The 20,813-nt window shown below is 43.7% G+C and overlaps 1 protein-coding gene across 4 annotated transcripts in view; it reads right to left on the bottom strand.

Annotated features, from left to right (window-relative positions):
- Positions 1-3,867: 3,867 nt before the first annotated feature.
- GPR107 (G protein-coupled receptor 107) overlaps positions 3,868-20,813 on the bottom strand; it is a 33,041-nt gene continuing 16,095 nt past the window's right edge. For 3 of the 4 annotated variants that reach the window (XM_072352660.1, XM_072352658.1, XM_072352659.1), the window contains exons 15-18: positions 16,856-16,905; positions 15,973-16,056; positions 15,051-15,175; positions 7,983-9,489 (exon numbers count right to left, since the gene is read on the bottom strand). In XM_072352660.1, coding sequence (XP_072208761.1) covers positions 9,393-9,489; positions 15,051-15,175; positions 15,973-16,056; positions 16,856-16,905 — 356 coding nt within the window. In that variant the 3' untranslated portion in view covers positions 7,983-9,392. Of the gene's footprint in view, positions 9,490-15,050; positions 15,176-15,972; positions 16,057-16,855; positions 16,906-20,813 lie in introns of all 4 variants that reach the window. The other variant, XM_072352657.1, reaches the window with a different exon arrangement.

Genomic DNA, 20,813 nt, shown 5'->3' with positions numbered 1-20,813 from the left:
AACCGGCCCCGCATAGATTTCAGCACGAGCTCTGCTGCCGCAGAAGCGATGCGAAAGGGATTTAATTCTATTTAAAACTCTCCCCTGCCTCCATCAACGAGAGAACTGAACAGAGAGCTCAGATCTCACCGAGGAGAGGAGAAAAGTAATTGGAAACTGTGCAAGCCATTCACTTTCTCTAATTATTAGCTTGAACCTTGCCATTGCTTAAATAACAGCACCGGTGGCAGTTGCTGGGAGGCAGCAGAATGCAGCCCCAAAACCAACACAGCGGGAGCCGCGGGTGGGCAGAGCTGAGCAGGGCTGGGACAGAGCGCTCTGTTCCTTTTGGGCTTTGCTGAGAGCTTCCTTGTGCCCCAGGAACAGAGCAGCAGCGGGGAGAGCTCAAAGCGTGGGGGAGGAACGAGCGCACACACGAGATTAATTGTATCGGCTGCAAAAAGAGCGGCTATTTTAAGGTTAATGCTTAACGATCCTGAGTCAGGCAGAAGAAAAGCCAAAGGAAAGCAGAGGCAGCAGCGCTGGGAGGCCGTGGTTGAACTGGCACAGCCAAGCCCCAAAACAGCTGCTGCTTTGAGAGGGAGGGTGAAAAAAAATTCCAGCGGAATGAGTTCAATTTCCTGGTGTAAGAACCGCAGCAGGCATCGCACTGCGCCCGTCCCATCCCAACCTGCCCTCAATGCAGCAGTGCCACGGCTTGGGCTGCTGAGCATAAGGAGACGGGGATGGGGACAGCAGCAACGGGACCCCACGGTCCTCAGGAATCAGCCTTTGTCACCCCAAGCGCGGTGACACGAAGCCCAGCAGCTCTCCGCGTGGGCTGATGCTGTTAGGAATTCATTTTGGATAGCGTGGCTTTAGACGAAACACGGCAAGAAGAAGGAAAACAAATCAGGTCATCGGGGAAACGGGAGCAGCAGCGGAGCCTGCAGGCTTTGCTCCTAAAGGAGCGGAACTGCAGACGTGGAAAGCACGGCCGAGCTCTGGGAATAGGAACAGCCCTACAAAGGCTGTAGGAGTGACAGCAGCCCGTGTGCTGAGCGGTACACTTTGCTACGCTGGTGATTTCTCTGCTCAATTCTAGTGTGTGTATATATCTATATATATTTAAAGGCTGTTCTCTTTGGAGCCTGCGGGGCGGTCGTTGTGATGCCGACGTGGGAAAGCGGAGGGGTGGCTGCGGGAGGCAGCAGCTGCGCTCGGTGTCCCCGTGCAGTGAGTTGGCTGAGACAAAGCCGAGCAGGAGGCGGCGGTGCGATCCTCGGTGGCACGCTGCAAATCACAGCTGGCACCTGGGAGAACACCGTCCCTCCTGCAGCGGAACAACCGCCTCCTCAAGCCTTCAAATGCTGCTTGAGAGCGGGCAGATGACAACCGAGAGCACAGCTGCAGCAAGCACAGACCCCGCATCACCCACCTGCAGCATCACAGGGGTCGGACAGGCTCTGAAATCCCTCTCCAACACACAAAACTGATTTTTGCACCTATTTCTCTCATTTTACTGCCCTGAGAGGTTGTGCTGCGGCCTCCCCCCACCTCCCCATCAAAGCTGCTTTGATTCATGGCACCGCACAGGCACTGTGGGACCGGTAAATGGCAGCAGGTTTTATGGCAGCAGGTCTTTCTGCTGAGTTTGTGCAGCAGCAGTTAAAACCCGACTTACCCGGCATACAGATGAGGGAGCACAGGTAGCAGCTTCATCCTAACGCAGCACGTCCCTACTCCTGCCAGGTAGCAGCCACGGCTCACCCAAGCTACGTGCAAGGTTTAACAGTCTAAAGTGAAGCCCTAAAGCAGGAATTATGCATGCAATATGCTTCACACGGAGATAAGCAAATGGAAGGAGAGCGAGCCGGCGTTTAGTCCAGCTCACAGCTGATAAGGGACTGCTCCCTATAGTACATTTAGCAGTGATTTGTCCAGTGCACTGTTCATTATCTGAAAGAACACAGAACTTCCTCCGTTACTCCAGGGAAGGTTGTCTGCAGCCAAACCAGCCCTGTTGGCAGAAGGCTTCTCCTGACATCTTGTTTTTCCTCTGCTTTCTTTTCATCTCGTCTCTCCACATCGCAGCCCTTGAGCCACGCTAATGAATTCCCAGTTCGTTTCTGCAGTTACTCCCCATGCAGCCATTTTGTACCGTGCTACTCTCAGCTCAGCTCTCTAATCATCACTTAGACAGGCTTAGAGCTTTAATTCTTGCAACCTTCTGTCATTGCCCGCCTTCTCTCTTCTCACCACGGCCGTTCATTGCAGTGCCACCAGCTTGGCCAACACTTCCCAACAAGAGATGCATCTCTAAACACCAAAGCTGGGCTTCTTCCAGGAGATGCAGATCAATATCTTCATTAGAGCTGGGCCAGGTGTGGGATTCCTTGTGCAGAGCAGCTCTATGGGAGAGGCATTTTCAGGCACGCTGAGGCACTGACGAATGCTCTTCCACACCCCCTGTAAGAGCAGGGGATGCATTTTGTAGGGTGACAGATTGCCACTGGGCTTTGCCACCCTACAACAACGGCTCAAAACCACAGATGGTAAAGCAGCTCAGTCTCCTGAGACTGAAACCTTATGTTTAAAACCTTATGTTTAAAACCTTATGTCTACCTTTCATGCAGGAATCCCCCATTGCAAACAGTTCCTGCCACTAAGGATGCTGGAAGTCTCTGGCCAAGCTCAGTGCAACCATCCCAAGAGGGAGCAGTTCCTAAGCCACCCACTCCATTCCAATCCTGACCGACACCATTTAGCCCCACTGCAACAGTCCCACCCTGCAAACCTGTTTAGCTCTTCCTGATGACAGCAGTGATTTCATGCTCCGTGTTTCGACCACCCCAGCAGAAATACCTCACGTGGGAGAACGGTCCCAAGAAAGCAACGTCACCCAAAGTGCATTTAGTTTCTATGGGTGGGAATGGAGAGCAGGAATGAATGACGTGCATTTCTTATTACAACCTGTGAAAGCCTTTGGTTCCTAACTGAGGACCCCAGCACCAGGATCAGCTGTGCCAAACACAAGCTGCTTTATTACCTCTCTGTTCAAAGCAATTTGTTTTTATTGACCGCTCACCATACAGGGCACTACGGCACAGTCTTGCTTATTAGAATCTGCCAGTCAGAAGGCAAAAGTGGGATTTAAAGAGAAGGCAGATCTTTGTAGGCATGAAGATAACCTTGCTAGTGCTTGAGCACTGACAGCAGGCAGCCTGGATTGCAGCAAGCAGCAGCAGATGATCAAGGCAGCTCAGAATTTCAGATGCTAACAGGAAATCCTTAAGGCAGGTGGAACCATTTACCTCCTTCTGGACAGAGGAATACCTAGAAACCTGGCTATAAACACAACATATCCAGGAAAGCTTCATTAGGGCTCCAGCATTGGTTATTTTTGCCCCTTAACAAATCAAGCAGATGGGCCCTGCTTGCAATAGACCATAACTACTAGGAGCCATTACAATTAGAGGCTCCTCCTCTCACTTTGAGAGAGCAGCCAAATCGGGATTCTTTCTGTATATGCTACACTTAGTTTCAAGCTCAAGTGAGCCTTTCCACCATGCAGCCCTACACTACACACCCCTTTGACAGCACTTTGCCTGTCATTACAGCTGAGCTATTTCGGGTCCAGTACAACACAAGGTAATGCAGGTCCTTCTGCTTGAAGAGAAGGCAGCTCAGGGAACACCTGCAGCAGCCCAGGAACAAAAAGCTTCTCCCATCCATTACAGGCATACAGCTGCGTTGTGATTTGGCCCCGTACCCATGGAAAGGTAACAGCTGCAATTGGAGGTCAGGCATGGGGGGAAAAAAAAAGGCTCTGAAATCAAAAGGTCATCTTGGTTACCAGAAGCAGAAAACAAGATGCATTAAACTTTTAAACTTTCTAGTCATTCAGTCTTTATTTTATACATTTGATCACAGCAGGGAAGCCAAGTTGCACAGACCATCCTGATTTATACCTACTTTGCTTCGCTCCAAACACTGCTTGCTGTTCTTTTAATAAAGCTTAAAAAAAAAATACTGGAAAAAAGTTATTTGTGTATCTGAAGAACAGAAGAAAAGGCTATTGATAGGTCACCAAAAACCATGGAAGAGGACCTTACCGTACAGGGAAGTCTCTGAAAGCTCTTGTTGGAGATCATTTCCTAAATGAATTCAGAGCTACATTGTACAAGGTGCCCTAAAGCTGCTTAATGACACAAGAGGATCTAGAATTAATTATTCATAGGTACTGAAGGGAAAGGAAAGCCATTTAGACCCATCCTCTGCTTTGAAGGAACAGGTCCCAGCCCCACGCTCAGCTATCTGAGCTACAGGAGGAAGCGCTGCTGATAAGGTGGAGGTCAGGCTCTACTTCGTTACACAGAGAGCACAACACCAGGTGAAATCCCACAGGGAGAGATTGATTTAGGATCGTCCTTTCTACAGGATTGCAGCAGTCGGAACATAAGTGGGTTCTTAAGCCGGTCAACCTACACGGAGCGCCCTTCTTCTTCCTCAGCCATTTTCTTCTGGTTCCATCAATTTACACAAGTATAACAGCTCAGTATTTTTCTTACCCTGTTCTACCCACTTGCAAGTACACATCACGCGGAGTTCTTACAGGATCATTGCTATTTCCAAGCATAAAACTACATGGGAGGGGGGAATGCACAGCTTTCTATATATCTCTAAGTAAAAGTGATTAATAAGCCAAAACTGCATCATACCCAGTGGCTACAAGAAAAGCCAGATTAAACCAACTGAGCAATCAACCCCAGGGAACACACAGACAGTGGTCAGGAATCCCTGGGGAGCAGCACCAGCTCTCATGAAGCATTCAGGTTACTGAAGTTACACACCAGGCTGTGGGTCTCGGACAGTTTAAGCCCAGTTACATTTCACACATCATTGTTACTTGCCACCCACTGCAGACCACATCTCCATGCTGAAAAACAGGGAAGTGTTTTTATGTCTGAGATGGAGGTCAGAAGGTAGAATCAATAAAACACGTTGGCTTTAAAGTAACAGCAGTCTGTTAGCTATTGTTACAGGTCAAACTGAAGGTGACAAAGCAGGCAGACTGAAGGAGCAAGAGCTCCCTTCAATACCTGCACATCCACCTGATTTTGTAAGAGCTACGCAACCTCAGTTCTCATAGAGCTCAACAGAACCTACAAATACCCAGTATTTGCTTCTAATGCAGCTGGGCAATTTTCAAACAGACACACACCTTGTCTATTTGTTTGCCACAGTTCAGCCTGCATTGCTCCTCTTTAAGAGAAGTGTACCATAAGGAAAAAGAAGTGTTAACACATTAAGAGTCTTCCATTGGACTCTAGTGCATGCTGGAGTGATTAGGACACGTCCCCTTTATGTCCAGAAGGAATGTTACAGTACTTAGCAACACAAGGTGGATGCACACTCAGGCTACAGAGAGTCCACCACCTAGCTTAGAAAAAATACATCTTCCACATTACAAGCTCCAAGACAAAATACTGCAATGCAGCAAATTTTTACAACATGCTCCCAGGGTCTGCCAGCGTGGAAATCCAGGAACAGGGCACTCAGCTGGAGAGAAACACTGAACAATGTGCTGTACAGATCGTGACACGCTGAGTTAGATGACAACATTAAAGAGCAGCTTAATAGGACAGCATGTGGCTTCTTCAACCAGAACTGCTACATTTTGAGGGAGTAGCAGCGACATTCCAGATGACCCCATTATGTCTTCCTTTCTTTTAATACTTCTCTTGATGAACATCAAGGAAAATGTTTTCAAGGCTGAAGAATGCAAGAGGCTGGCAGCTGCGCTGCAAGGAGGTTTCCTATGGAAGACAGCTTGCTTAACAGTCAGAGAGGGAAGGAGGAATGCATAGAGGCATCTGCATGTCACCATCAATAGGGATTTACTGGGGCATAAGCTGCATTACAACTCAAGAGTGAACCAGTCTTGTTCCTCTCTACGGAGGATGCTGAGTACTCCACAGCAGCAGCAATGTGTGTGAATGCATTCACAACCATTTAGCCAGAATTGCAGCAGGGGTCCCTTCCCAGGACCCCTGTCAGCCACACTGCTGTATACTCAGTGACTGCTCTGGCTGTTCACTTCAATAAGAAGCAGGCAGCAAAGTAAGGCTCTATCCCAGGATGATCTGTACAGCCATGAGCAGCTCTTCTACTTCCCCTGCCTGTGAAGGGCAGAGCTTCCTACCAGACAGGCACACTCCGTATCTGAGAGGTAAGCACTGTGATTATGCTGCCTGGTGAGCCCCTAAGCTGCTGCTTTTCACCAGCAATAGGAAGTCATGCAGATGTGGGCTTGCTCTGGGAGGAAGGGGGAGGGAGCAGTTCTCGCTCTGATGCTCTGTGGCACAGCACACTCCATGCTGTGCACAAAGCACAACTGCAGGCGCTCTCTCCGTCCTCCAACATCCCAGCAGCTGCTGTCTAATCATGCAACACTACAGGGACATTTTTCAACCTGCTCTGAGGACTTCTACGCTGAAAAGTGCAAATTCACTTTGGAAATGGCTGCACTAAGAAAACTTGTCACTGTTTTTTTTGACTTGCTCACCCAGATTTTGTTTCCTTATTAATGAATAGGACTGACTAGTCCCTGCTGTAGTGCTGGCCAGCATCCTGCACTAAGTGCCAGCTGAAGCTGACTGCTAAGGCTCAGGTCTGAACATGGAACCAGCTCTTCTAAGAACACTTTCAGAGAGCTACCACCAGGATTTTGTGCCAAGACAAAAAAAGAAGTCACTGATCTTTTGGCCTCTGACTCTGAAGGTGGGGTGCTGGTGAACACAGCTACACGGGATGCAACTTCAGCAAAAAAGCAAACGCAAAAAAGAAACCTGAGATGAAGGTAAAAGCATTTCTTCTATCAGCGATTCACTGATGCTAAGGTATGAAAAGCCAGATGTCAGAACCAGCTCAGCACACACCAGGACCCCAGCACAGCCATCAGTGTTTTGGGAGTGAAATGCCACACCTATTAGAACTTCCAATTTCATTCAGAAATGACATTAACAGGTTCTAAGACATCATCATGTTCACATTAACAACGCATTATCGCACTTCTGCTCCTGATAGTAAACACTCATCTCTTACATCCTTCCACGCCAAATGACTCTGTGTCTCCAGCAGACAACTCTGAACGAGGCTCACAGTCTGTCTCAGCAGCCCTTTGGATACAGAGATACTTCCCCAGGGACAGAGCATCTGTGCAAAGAATGAGAGGAACCCAATTTTCAGGTATTTAACCACACAATGTGCTAGGGCTGCCTATGCTTGTTTCTAGTTCAATTGCTCAAGTCTCAGCTATGAAATATGGAAAAGAACTTTCCATACAGGAAGTCTAGGAGGCTCATTGATCACGTAACAGCCTTTTCTGTGGTGTAGGCTCTCTCTTTTCACTTGAACTGTATCTCTGCAAAACAGTGACAGCAAACGCCAAAGCATCACTGCTGCAATTATTGTCTAGTTACAAGCCAAGGAGGAAAATAGAGAAGAGGACTCTGCACCAAGATAAGAGGGTTATTCTCATGCTTTATCTGAAGAGAAAACAGTTCCAGGTATCAAAGCAGGTAGATTAATTTCTACTACTTTCACGATGAATAAAATCAACGCCAGGAAAAAAAAACAACTTGCTGTCAAAGAAAACAGTGCTACTCCTCAAACAGCAAGTCTTGGTACAGGCTTCTGGCTTAGAGCTCTACAACCCACACTGAAGGCTAAGAAAGAAGTGGTTCAGCATTTCAACAAACAAACAAATCCCACCCTCTTCTTAAGTTAAAGAATGAGACAAAGCAGTCACGGCAGCCCTTCCTTCAGTTGTGCCCCAGAGATGCAGTCAAAAAAGGAAAAGAAAAGCTAATTCCCAAATGAGTTTAAGAGATGTTGGCACATCTGTAGCTCTGTGAAGATGCCCATCCCTGTTACTGACAGGAGCACTTTACTCAATCGGTACCTCTTAACAGCTCTATATAAAGATTAAGGCTTCATTCGGTCAATGAGTTACACTTGATTTATTTTTCTTAGAACTCATCCTTGTTACATCAGCGAACCACTTCTGTCCTCCTACAAACTAACAACCAATTGCTATGCCTCACTACTACAGCTACCAGTGTGCCTCTCTAGCAGTACCAGAATGCTAGAGATGAAACGCATTTGTAACACGACTCTAAAGATCACACTGCAGATTTGCAGTTGATAGTTAAGCCTTGTGTATTCCAGCCATAATTCACTCCTTTTCTGAAAGCAAAAATAAAAACCACTTGGACTGGGAGTTGCAGTTGCCTGGTTTTGACAGCAATACCATACCAACCAGTTCAGCTCATCCCAAACAGCAACGCCACTGTTCTACACAGCCAGGGAGGTGCACGTAGCCATCCAGAGAGGCAAAGCAACTCAGGACAACAGAGAACCAGAGATTTATGCTGCAGTACATTTGCTGGTTTGATTTCCATTGGAGATTCTGGTACTCTTCTACTGCACCAGGGAGTATCTTCTGAAAAATCTTGAAAGTATTTTAGAATGTAAAACAAAGTACTCTGGGTCATGGCTTAAAATTCCATGTTTTAGATAGCACGGCAGACCCCTAAATATAGGCAACAGTCCTTCACCTCGTGTATTTCCCATCAGGTGGGTGCGAATCAAGAGCAATCCTATTAGCAGTGGAGAGTCTACATTAACACTTGTTGTGCTACAAGTTAGTGCTTTTAATGGAAAACAGTCACTTGCTTCCTACGTAGCAATACATTTGAAAACCTGACATATTCAAGTAAAAGCCTGCACAAATTAGACAAGACACTTATCAAAGTTCCAACTGATGTGAGGACTGGAGGAAGTCACCTGATCCAATAGCCCACTTAGTCTTAACTGCAGTTGTTTCAACTCATTTTGCTTCGCAATATTTTGTCCAAGCCAAAAGGAGAGTTTATATATATATATATAAAAAAAATACTTACATCTCATCTTCTTTTCCCCACCTTCTGTGACACTTTGCATTTCCCAGCATAAGTGTTACTTAGCGTGTGTGTGTATATATATATATGCACATTGTATAAAATATATATCTTACATACACACTAAAGGTCTCTCTTCACATTAGACTTGCACATTCTGAAGAATGCAAATAATTCAGAATACCAAACTGATCCAGAAAGGGGAAAAAAAGAATAAGCTGCCCAAAAGCCCTAGGAAAGCTTCACACGTCCTTGCAGGTACCAAGAGATGCCTTTTTTTTTTAATGATCAGAGGAATAGTTAAGATTGCTGCACTGCTTTGCTCCCCCTTGACACACCCCACTCTGCAGTTTCAGTGTTGGGAAGTGCTAAACGCTCCCTTTCCACTGAAAGTAATATTAATAAATTAAAAAAAAGTTTCTGCAAAAGTGCTGCCTTTAGTCCAGTCCATCATGCTGTGCTTTCCCACTCGCCCCGTGGCTCTGCTGAACCATTCACCACTTTCTTGACCTTCTTCATGCCCTCCGTTACTCCTGAAGTCGTCACCCTGGAAGAAAAAGAAGAAACATCAGAAGAGAACTTGAGCTGCAGCATCAATTTCACCAATAGCCCACGCTTATCCTGTACAGATCAAATAACACTTCTCCTAAATGTCTCTTAACCCAAATCTACCAGTTTGAAGGTTCTCTGTTCCCTACCACTACCATTTTGCAGATCAGATACCGTCCTGGACACATCACTGATGGTGATGAGTCTCATTACTCCCCATCTGCCATTAAAATAGAACAGACAAATGTAGACTGGCTCACAGCTTCCCATTCTAGGAGTCTAGATGTTGCATCAGAAACAAACATTTAACACACTTGCATCAGTAGAATGAGTGTAGCTCCATAGTTAAAAAGCTGTTTCTTATGGTGGAATAGATGAAATGATGGAAATAGACAAGATCTAAACAGCACTCAGCTTGGAACTTTCTTTATATGAAGCCACAGCATCATTCAATTATTTCCCTCATGCTAGAGAATGTCCTATTGAAACAGTATTAGAGACACTGCAATGGAATAAGCATTACATCATATTTGAAGATGTATGGGGTTGTCACCTTGACACCAGCTGTTTATATGCTAAAGCTTGAGCAGCTTGCCTAGAAACTTTACAGCTGAACACCCATAACTCTGTGCATTAGAATTGGTTGTGCACTTGACATGTATAATACATTGTTCCTGTTTAAAAAAACAAGCATCACAGATGCTGCCCCAAGTGATCATTACTAGCCTAATACACGCCAGCTCTGCTCATAGCAAAACCACTTAATGAACGGCAACAAAACATGAAAGGCCATTCCAGTTATACCAATCCAAGTGAAGGATAAAGACAAGGGTTTGAAACTGAGACAGGGGAGGTTTAGGTTGGATCTCAGGAGGAAGTTTTTCCCCCAGAGGGTGGTGACGCACTGGAACAGGTTGCCCAAGGAGGCTGTGGATGCCCCATCCCTGCAGGCATTCAAGGCCAGGCTGGATGTGGCTCTGGGCAGCCTGGTTTGGTGGCTGGCAACCCTGCACATAGCAGGGGGTTTGGAACTGGATGTTCTTTGAGGTCCTTTTCAAGCCAGGCTATTTTAAGTCTGTATTTTTTATGGCAATCTGACTAGTGAACTACAAAGCCATGTAATACTGTTCAAACACCATTTAAACTCATATTTTTATCCAGATAGAACAGCACCACTGTTCTCAGAATTACCTTGGCTATCCAACAAGCTCTTCAACCCTGTATCTTCCTCCCTGAGCACACAAAACAGGCTATTCTCACACACCAGACACTTGCTCCATTATATTGCACAGTGTGATTCTCATTCTGCACGTATTTTTTTCCTACAGATGTTCTGCAAAGGTTGTTGTGGATGCTGTAACTAACAGCACCAACAGCACAGTGCATTCACAAGGGATGCCTGGAAGCATACATAAAACTACCCTGTTTGACATTGCTGCTGTCAGTATTTACGCGCTTTCACCTGCTGTTTACCATGTAAGAATATCTGATCAAAATAGCTAACAGCCTCTTCACAGCATTACCCTGGAGGAGAAGTAATCTTCACATTAGATATCAGCTTTTATGTCCTCTAAGAATAATTTACCCAAACAAAAACCAGTACATCCTATGACTCTTAATGGTGACACGACTGGGACCATCAGACGTTAAGATACCTCAGAGTAGGTCTAGATAAGCTTGTATTTAATGGAATAGGAAGGGCCAGAAGAGCACAGACCTAATTCCATTTTTTAGTTTGGTAGGGAATAAAAAAAGGGAGAAAACAAACAGGCTGCTTAAAGAAGATGGAATTAGTGAACATTTGCCTGGAGGAGATCACATCATGCTTTTCAGAACAGAGGACAGATAAGTCTCACAAGTTCTCCTCAATTACAATAGCTTTCCCACAGTCACATAGGAAAAATCTTGGGAAATATGAGCTAGACAAAACTATCATCACGGAGGCAGAACTAATTGGAAAAACATGCATTGAGATGTATTTAATGGTTTCCTGTCAAAAATGAAAGAACACTGAGTGTGGTTCCAGAGAGGTCTGTCCTGGGTTCACTTCTACTCAATATTTTCAGTAATTGCCTGGGTAATGGAATAGAGAACTTGCTTATTAAATCTGCAGAAGACACTAAGAGGCACATATTTGAGAACAGGACTAGAACACTGAAAGGTTCAGGCAAATTGAACTAAGTAATGGTCTGAAAATTACAGGACAGTGCAGAAAAACAACTATGAAGTTTACTCTTCAGGAATAACTGACTTCATAAGCACAGAAGAAGGAACTAAATGTCAATTCTTCAGGGGTAAGTTTAAGATTACAATGGGCTACAAACCAAGAAATGAGCCACTGCCAAAACAATCCAACAGCAATCATACTGGGATACATAAATAGATGTTTTGCCCATGCATGACACCAAAGCAGTGCTAACACTTGACTCACAAGTAGGATCCCACCAGGCACAGCCTAGATTTTAGCACCGTGCTTCAACACAATTACAAAGTTATGTTTTGAGAAGATGACAAAACATCAGAGGTTACGGTCAAATGCGAATGACCCACTTCCCATGTTCACGGAGGAATGAGACAAACAGATACATAATGAAAGTGAGATTTTGGGAACTGGGTGGATCCCTCAGCAGTTAAAGGCTGCTCATCTGGTAGGTGCTGTTCTTGTCTTAGGACAAGTGAGCAGTGCAGATCTTAAGGCCTGATTCTGTCTGACTGCTCACGTACAATGGGAAATTCTCTTCCCTCTCGAAATTAGTTCAGACAACGTGTTCTAAAGGCCATGAAATAAAGGTAGCAGCACTATGGTCGAGATCACTGCAACTCTCATTCTAATGCTCTGAGCAGTCTCAGAACTTCAGCTCTGACCTGCAATACTGCAAGGAAGCATTTCCCAACTGAACACTTTGCTGAACTGCACTTCTGCATTTCAGTCATGGCTAAAATGCAACAAACCCTTCCCACTAAACCATCTCTCCAGAGAACTTTTGTGGCTGTCAGAGGGAAGGAAAATCACTCCCAACAAAGAACATTATGAATCAGTCTGCCACAAAGCACAGAGAGAAGGCAGAGCAAAGCAACCCATCAGAACTTCAAGTCTCTGCACAGAACAGGCTGTCTCATGACAGGGAGAAACTCCAGATCCCAGGGCACGAGCAAAGGTAGGTCAGCATTACCACAATAGTTCACTACGTTGAGGCTGTATGGGGTGTTAAGAAAATACAGAATCAGTCTCCATGCACTCAGCAAAATGGACATACTCAGTTAAGCATCAACAGTTATCCCTGCAATCCCTCCTTCAGTGGAAATATCCTAACTATCCTAACCCCACATACAGTTATAAATATGATCTCAACTCAGATTGTAGAAGAGCTCTTTGGTACCTGACATCTAAAGCAGTGATTATTAAGCCAACAAAATAGCTTACTGCAAGAGTAAAAAAGAAACCCACAGAACTGCTTCCTCTCCCCTTCCTCACCCCACTTTATCGACTGTACAGTTAATTTTTTGTGTCCATGTCCCAGAAATGGCATTAGGACTGGAAGCCTGACAACTGTTTCTGCCAAGTGCGGCTGCACCTTTTCAGACAGAGTACTTTAGTCTAACAAACTGTCAGCAACAAGCCCACATACTGACAGAACAGGCTCGAGAGGCTGCCCAACACAAAATACACAGAAAGGCACTTTGTTGATGATGAATGGCTATTGACCCTACTTGAAAAAGAACAGACCGGTCCTTAGTTCAGGTTTAGTCATCCTCTCTTCTTCACCAGGGCAGCTTCTATTGAGCCTGGTATAATTGAAAGGAAAGTCCTGTAACATTTGTGGATGCTTTCTCCCAAGGCAGAGCACGTTAGTTGGAGGGGAAAAAAAAAACACAAAAATCACCTTTGCAATCATTTGCAAATCGCCTTCACTTCTTTATCTATAAAATATTTTCAAATTCTACTACAGAGGGAAGATTTGTGCCCCACGTTGCACCCATTGCAGGCACTTAGTCCTCAGGTTTTATTTTTCTTTAAACCCTGCGGATTCCAGCACTGTCCTTTGCAATATTTACATTGCCTGACAAACAGAGCTTTGTATAGTTTGCGTTGCACGAAAACTGGCGTTCAGCTAAAGAGCTGCACTTAAAAGCATCTTTCTTCTTGCTGGAAGAAGAGCAAGGCTGGAAATCAGGCACGGTGACCTTTGAGCTCTGCTGACTATATTGAGTCTCAAGTAACTAAATGCTTCTGCAGCAAGTGTTTAAAAAAAAAAAATAATTAAAAAATTAAGTTAGAAAAAACCCCACCACCATAAAGCCTGTAAAGATGACATGGCAGAGCACCATGAAGACAAGTCAGTATTTATCACATGAAAGACAAAACACTCATACAGTGGTTACTCAGGATGCAGTCAGGCACTTAGTCACTAGCTCAAATAAAGCCTTGACGTTTTTTCCCCATAGAAACAACATTTAATATTTATAAAAGCAAAAATAAGACCACCAAGATGGAATCAACAAGAAATTTAATACACTTGAATTGCAGCGCTTCACCTATTACAGGAGGTGTGTAAACCATGCCTTTCAAACACGTGTAAACTTAACCTCCCTGATGCAGCCAAGGGAGACAGCACAAGACACTTAGAAATCATCCTCTGCCAAGTGCCCACATGGAATAAAACTCATGTGAATCAGATGAGAACAATTCCAGCAAGGCAAGGGGAACAACCCACAAGGCACAACAGTGGAAACTCCAAACGTAAAAGCACAAAATGCCTTACTAGGAAGAGGCTCACAGAGAGTTCTATCCTCAAGTAACATCTGTACCCCCACTGCAAGCTATAAATCACTCCATTCGTTCACTCAACTTCTTTAGGCTTGTTTCTGGCAGTCTCCTTGAAACACTGCAAGCAGATCCCACCTCACAAACCTATCCTTGTAGCAATTCCCCAGTAAGCTCCACTTCTTGCTGACCTAACTACGAGGGCAGCAAACACATTCTGACTTTTTTGCCCCTGCAATAAAAATAAGAGGAGTGTTGAGATATTCTACCCAAAATCTGGCAAAGGACACTTGCAAAGTTGAAATGAAACTCTCAAGAACAGACTTCTGTGTCTGAATGTGAACTGCAATTATGCACGAAATGCATAACTACTGTGAGATTAGGCTGGTTCTGCTCCTACAGAGGCAATGGTGTGGTAATTATAACTATACTCAATGCTTTCAGTATGCTGCATTTCTTAGGGCAGTTTCTATTATATATATATAAAAAAAAAATGAAGTGTTTTTCAGTAAGTCCTCAGAAAATCACTGCAATGGAAATGACAGGGATTATGTTGAGTCCCACTTTGTAGTTTATCCTCACTAATTCGGTCCTACTGCATTTGTGGTGCCTCATGGTCTGCTGCATGGAATGGAACACTGAAGAGCACTGCTAAGAATCCTCATCTCAGTGCAGTGTTACTTAAAATAAGCTTTTGCAGATCTTTAGATTGAACTTCAAAGTCAAAGTGGCCTTACATCATGCTTGTTTAAATTCAGCAGTAAAAGGAAGAGGTAGTAAAAGGAGGTTCTTACACAGCTTCCATCTCCAAATCATCCTCATCATCTTGAGAGAGCTGCAGGTAAGGGTTATCTGATGCTGGACGGAACTTGTACCCAGTGAGGACAAAGAACACCAACGTGGCCATTTCATTCAGCAACTGCAAGTAAGACACAAGATGGAAATTCATTCCTGTAATTCTTCATGGTCATGAAACACTTCTCATTCATAAGGTTCAAGATTGAATGGCCAAGAAGCCCATGTCACAGCAGTAATAAAAAAGCAATTTCTATCCTGTTATCATTAATCCCAGGGTAACGGCTGTCAAGCTCTTTGTTCTTTCAAATTTCCCCATCACTTTATATTCAGTTACAACTTTAGACATCACTCCAGTGATATTCAGCAAGACTTAAAAGCCAAGGAAAAAAAACCAAACAACTTATCCTGAAGTTGTTTGGTATTTCCAACAGTTAATATATTCCAAAGACTACCTGCAAAGTTACTTGGATTATATGTTAAGAAATCAAGTATTTAAAAGTCACTAGGCAAATAAAGCCTGTAAATGGAAAAGCAAAAGTCTATTTCACTGGCTCCCCAGGGCCTCAATTACACAGGGCAAACCTAAGTAATTTTTTTTTTCCTCTTTTCTATGTTCTTGATTAATTTCCTTCAGACATTTTTAAATTGAAAGACTAAAATCAATAAGGCAATTACTTTCAGACATCTCATGTATAATCCAGCAGTCCTGCTGGTCAAACAGAGCTAGAAAAATCCACTCCTGCCATCAAGAGTGAACAGTGATATTAGTGAGGAGAAGCCAGAATGCATCACTGAGCTTTGACTTGTTCTACCACAACATGAAACACAAATTAAGGATTTGGTTTGGTGTGGTTATTTTTACAGATTAGTAAGGAAAAAAATAGAGGGATGGATGTATTTTGTGTTATTGACAAATACCTGGTACAGCCATTTCCACTGGAATGGAACAGCAATCTTTATGAGAATTGCAATGATTTGTGTGAAGTAAATGTAACACACAATCTGTGGGAAGGAAACACACAATCTGTGAGCGAGAACAATAGCATCATCCTGACTGAACCTATTTTTCCAGAGAAATAGCTTAAGCAGCTCCCAGACACCTCATTATGTCAGATTAGCCCTATTATGCTCCTTTGATAAACAAGGAAGATATAGGCTGAGGGCTCTGCAGTTTGTTGAGCATCCAAATGACTCAAGCTGCTACTAACATATTTAAGTTACATCAGGAAAATGCTTTAAGCATTTGGATTTTGCAGAATTCAAGAATCAGTATCGTAATTTATTACTCTTAATGCTTCTTAGAGTCTGAAATGAGACCACTGGAAATCATTGAGGAGGTTATACTCTCTCAGGAGTTATGCTCAAGGCCCCCAGTGACTCAATAAGAAGCTGTATGTGTGCATCTCAAGGCACCATTTGCTCCCAAGTTTAGTTTTTACCGAGTTTATTGTATTTTATTCAAGCCCATCGATTCAACTGGCAGCTCAAGCTGTCTCCAGAGGAAATTAGTAAGCATTACAGATAGCTGGAACCAATTTAAAAGACAGAAGGATGCAACTACTTGGAAAAAAAGGGAAGTTGCTTGGAGGTGTGTAACCCAATTGGCCAAGATGCCACAGCACAACACTGCCACAGAACTGGCAACATCTCCATTCCATTCATGAGTTATAGCTTTAAACAAGTAATCCAGCAAAGAGCTGGAATGGCTTCCAAGTGCTCTGTATGCATAGGTACACAGCTGCTGGATTGTTTGGTTGGCTTTTGCTTGTATGTTGTTTTGTTTGTTTAGTTTTAAACTTACCATAACATAGTAATGCCTGAAAAGCTTCAGCTTTGCTAGGTTAATGGCAGCTGTCAAGAGAACACAAAAATCCATCAAAAAGTTAATTGAGAGTATTTTGCTCGATGCTTGTCTACAAGGTAGGACTTGGGAACTTCCAGATTTAAAGCTTTATACCCACAGCCTGCTGGCTGTTTTAAGGAGTGCTATTCTGTCTTGACTACATATTGGATAATCCCTAGGCTGGGGCAGTCAACCTCTTATAAAGGCAATTCAATGAGGTCACTAAGTTTCACATATACACACACTAGAGTATAGAGCCTTCCTCTAATGCTCACCTGTCTGTAGCCAACTACACACTGTTGCTTTAGTCCTGCTGCAAGGGCAGTGCTACCTGACACTACCTCAAAGTCATTCAGATCAGCTGAAGGCACAGATCATGTCAAGAAATACTCCACAGAGGATGAATTTTGTAGGAGGCAATCGTGAGTCTGAGAATCACTGCATCTTGTTAAAACACTTCTGTTGCTGTTCAACAGCTAAGCTGTATTTCTCTGTCACTCGTGGCTCAGTCATAATTTATAAGTGAAATGGGAAATCACATTAATCACTTCTCATTACAAATGCATGCGTTTCCAATCACAAGCCATGTAAGCAAAGGCCCCAGGCTAACCTGCGCTTACTGGACAGATTACATCAGCTCTTGAGGAACACGGCACATATTCACGTGAATGAGCAGAGGTCAAGAACAGATGGAACAGCTGTCAGCTCCAGTTTGAGAGTCAGGTTTTATAGGTGCAGCAGGATAACAGATACAGACTTCTGGTGCTTTTGTAACAACAGGAGAGGCGAAAAGCCCAAGATGTGCTGACAGCATACAGAGATGCAATTGAGAGCCAATGAAGATGTGTTGCTAACTGGAAAATACTGCTATGCACTTCTTTGTGGAATGCATATGAAACACTTAACATAGAACAGCATCAACTCTGCAATACGGAACTCTGGGCTCCAGACTTACATCTGCAGACTAAGTACAAAAAACACTTCACTGTGCAATAGATGCAGAGACCTGCAACTGCCCCAGAACATAGTCTCCTCACAAAAGCACATTTAAATAGCAAGAAAGAGTATGGATTTCCATGGACATAGTTGTCTACTAGATAGCTTTATGTTAAAAGCATTCTATAACGTACTTGGAGAAAGATTAAAACATGAAAATTTGCAGGATAAGCTCATTAAATCACGAAGTAATGCTGTCCTATTTAAAGAACTACATTAAGTGTGACCATGAAGATCCTGTGATTCACCACGTATCGGTTTGTGCAGAAAGATCTATTTTGAACTCAACATATCCATCTTCAAGAACTGCTACCAACTGGTGCAGTGACAGGCCACAAGAATTCCCAGGCTTTGTAGTTACAGGAACACCAACTCAACAGCTGTGATTCAAACTGCCGGCCCATCAGTGCTTTACAGTCAACAACTGAGTGAGCTGGGGAGTCATTTCTGTTCAGGCAGTGCATAGGAGGAAAGGATAGTGGTGCCAAAGACTCAGCTGCCAGCTGAAGTACTGGAAGTACCCCTCTCTCAACAGATAAAACACAGCTCAAGATCTCACCTATGCATCAAGATAATATCATAATAAGTGTTACATCTAGATAACTGGAACAGCTAAGCATGGCAAGAGAAAAAAGGCAAGAGAAAGAAAAAATAGACACAAAACATCCAGTAAAAATACTGAAAAGACACTTGTAGAAGCCAGCTTGCTTGGTTACCACAGTTAGGTGCTCTCCAGAAGTTGTCTCAACTTCAGAAATACTCCTCTCCGCTGTCAGACACTGGAGTCAGTATTAATGCACAGCTATGCCAGTTTATCTGAACAGCTCAAAGTCACAGCACACACTGTTCTGAAGGAAGTCTAAAATCATCACTGCTTGGCATCAGCAGCCTGCAAATAGCTTTTTCACAGGCTGAAGGTACTCCAAACAGTATCACTTGAGTCTTGCTATGCTGGACACTTTGAGGCTTAGGCTCACCTAGCCTGGCAGTACAGACATCAACAGCAACACACAGGAGAGAGGTTAGGCCAGCAGCTGTCACTTACAACTTTAATCACTTGCAGTCCCAACCTGTGAAGCTGTGATAAAGCAGCAGCAATCACAGCATGCAGTAAAGGTTGGGTAAATTTATGTTTCGATTACGATAACCATTCTTCAAGGAACAGTACTTAACTGCAGAGTAGAGAAAGAATAAAAGAGACTCTCTACCAAAGGTTTCACAAATAAATTCATACTTGTGTTCCACTGCTTTCACAGACTAATTAAGATAAAAGCAATCTTCCAAGAAAGGTTTATAACACCTATACCCTGCTTCTCTCAGTTTCCCCTCTTCATCACCATTTACTTTAACAGCTTGTGCCTGCAATAGCCTGATCTGCATTTAAAAAAAAGAAGAAATAACACGCTACAGGATTTTGGAAATCAGTCACTGTTTCAGATTACTCTCTATGCTAATTTCAATGCTGAAGCAGCCCGTAAGATGGGGGGAAGAAGAAAGTCAGACCACCACAGCCCTGCACACCAGACAATAGCTTTTTGAAGAGTAATAAGCAACTTCTCAGAATATGTATGTAATAACAGCAAGAGGACTGCGGATGAGAGAATAGGAAGCTCAAATTCAGACAATACAGAATGCAAGGACAAAATATAACGCATCTAGAGCAAATACAAAGTACAGATAAGAGTATTTCCACAGTGCACTGCATGCTATAGTAACTCATGCATTTGAGATGCTATATTGTTGCCATCTTCTAAATGTAAATTCTCTATCCCCTCCTGCTCCCCATGAATGAAGTCATGCATGCAAATTTAGACCTCAAAAAGCTACTCCGGGAGTAAATCTGAGAAGTATGGCCTTATAATCTCTATGGCACTCTGCTTAAAAGCATTCCTACATCAGAAAGAAGAGGTCAGGCATACAGATACAGTAACTCTCAGTGTCATGCCAATGAAGGAGGCACAATCTAGCTAATCTTGAATATTCTGAAACACGTTAGCCATTTGGCACAGAAGTTTTCCATCACACTCCGAAGAAATTCCACACTACAGGATAAGCAATGTGTCTGCAACATGTAACTGGTAGTTCGACCCTGGAACACAACAGCCCTATTTCATTTCTCAATGTTTTTCAGCTCTTCTGTGTTATCCACTTGAGGTCTTGAGACTGAAATGACCGCACTTTATCTCAGGGTTTAGATATGCTTGTGTACTGCCTGGAGCATGTTTACCAAAGCACTAGGCCCTCCTTCTCTCTGGAGAGCTGTAGAGGTGTTTTTAAGCTCAGGAGTCATTGCCTCTAACATCTGCTGAGCTCAGCTATGCCAGGGTGTTCTGCACCACTCAGGATGGGGCGCTTCGTTCACAGTTTTTTCATGGTACAGAAGCAGGATGATGTTGTATATGGCAAAAGGTTCTTCCTGACATGGATACAAGCATGAAAGCATTAATCATTTGCCCACTGCACAGCACACAGGGAATGTTGCCTGAGAGCTATACGCTGCAATCTATTTCCCCCAGTACTGCTGCCAACCGTGACATGCTGCAGTGCTTCAGGAAAATGGCTAACTGCTCGTGACCAGACTGCACCAAGCTTCACATCTCTGAACACATAGAGGTACTGGCAGAACAAAGCTGTGTGACTGTGCCATGCCTACTTCTCACCAGCAACCCGTAACATCTGTGCTTGCGAGGTCTTCCTGAATAAGTCATAGCTTTAGACACATTTCTCTGGCTTTCCCACTTCAAACAATAATTTTCTAGAAACCAAGTTTAAGTGAATGTTAACCAGTGACTTCAAATCACCAGCAGTTTAACAAGCCTTTTATATAACTGCAGATTGTTAAAATAAAACCCTAAAGCAGGCACAGCTCTAACAGATTGAAGACTCATAGTCAGGCCAGCTTTCTTTATTTCTATTCTAG

Source organism: Excalfactoria chinensis, chromosome 18 (genome assembly GCF_039878825.1).
Source record: "Excalfactoria chinensis isolate bCotChi1 chromosome 18, bCotChi1.hap2, whole genome shotgun sequence".
Classification (NCBI taxonomy): Eukaryota; Metazoa; Chordata; class Aves; order Galliformes; family Phasianidae; genus Excalfactoria; species Excalfactoria chinensis.
The sequence above is the reverse complement of the archived record's forward strand: the minus strand, read 5'-3'. Positions and strand labels throughout refer to the sequence as shown.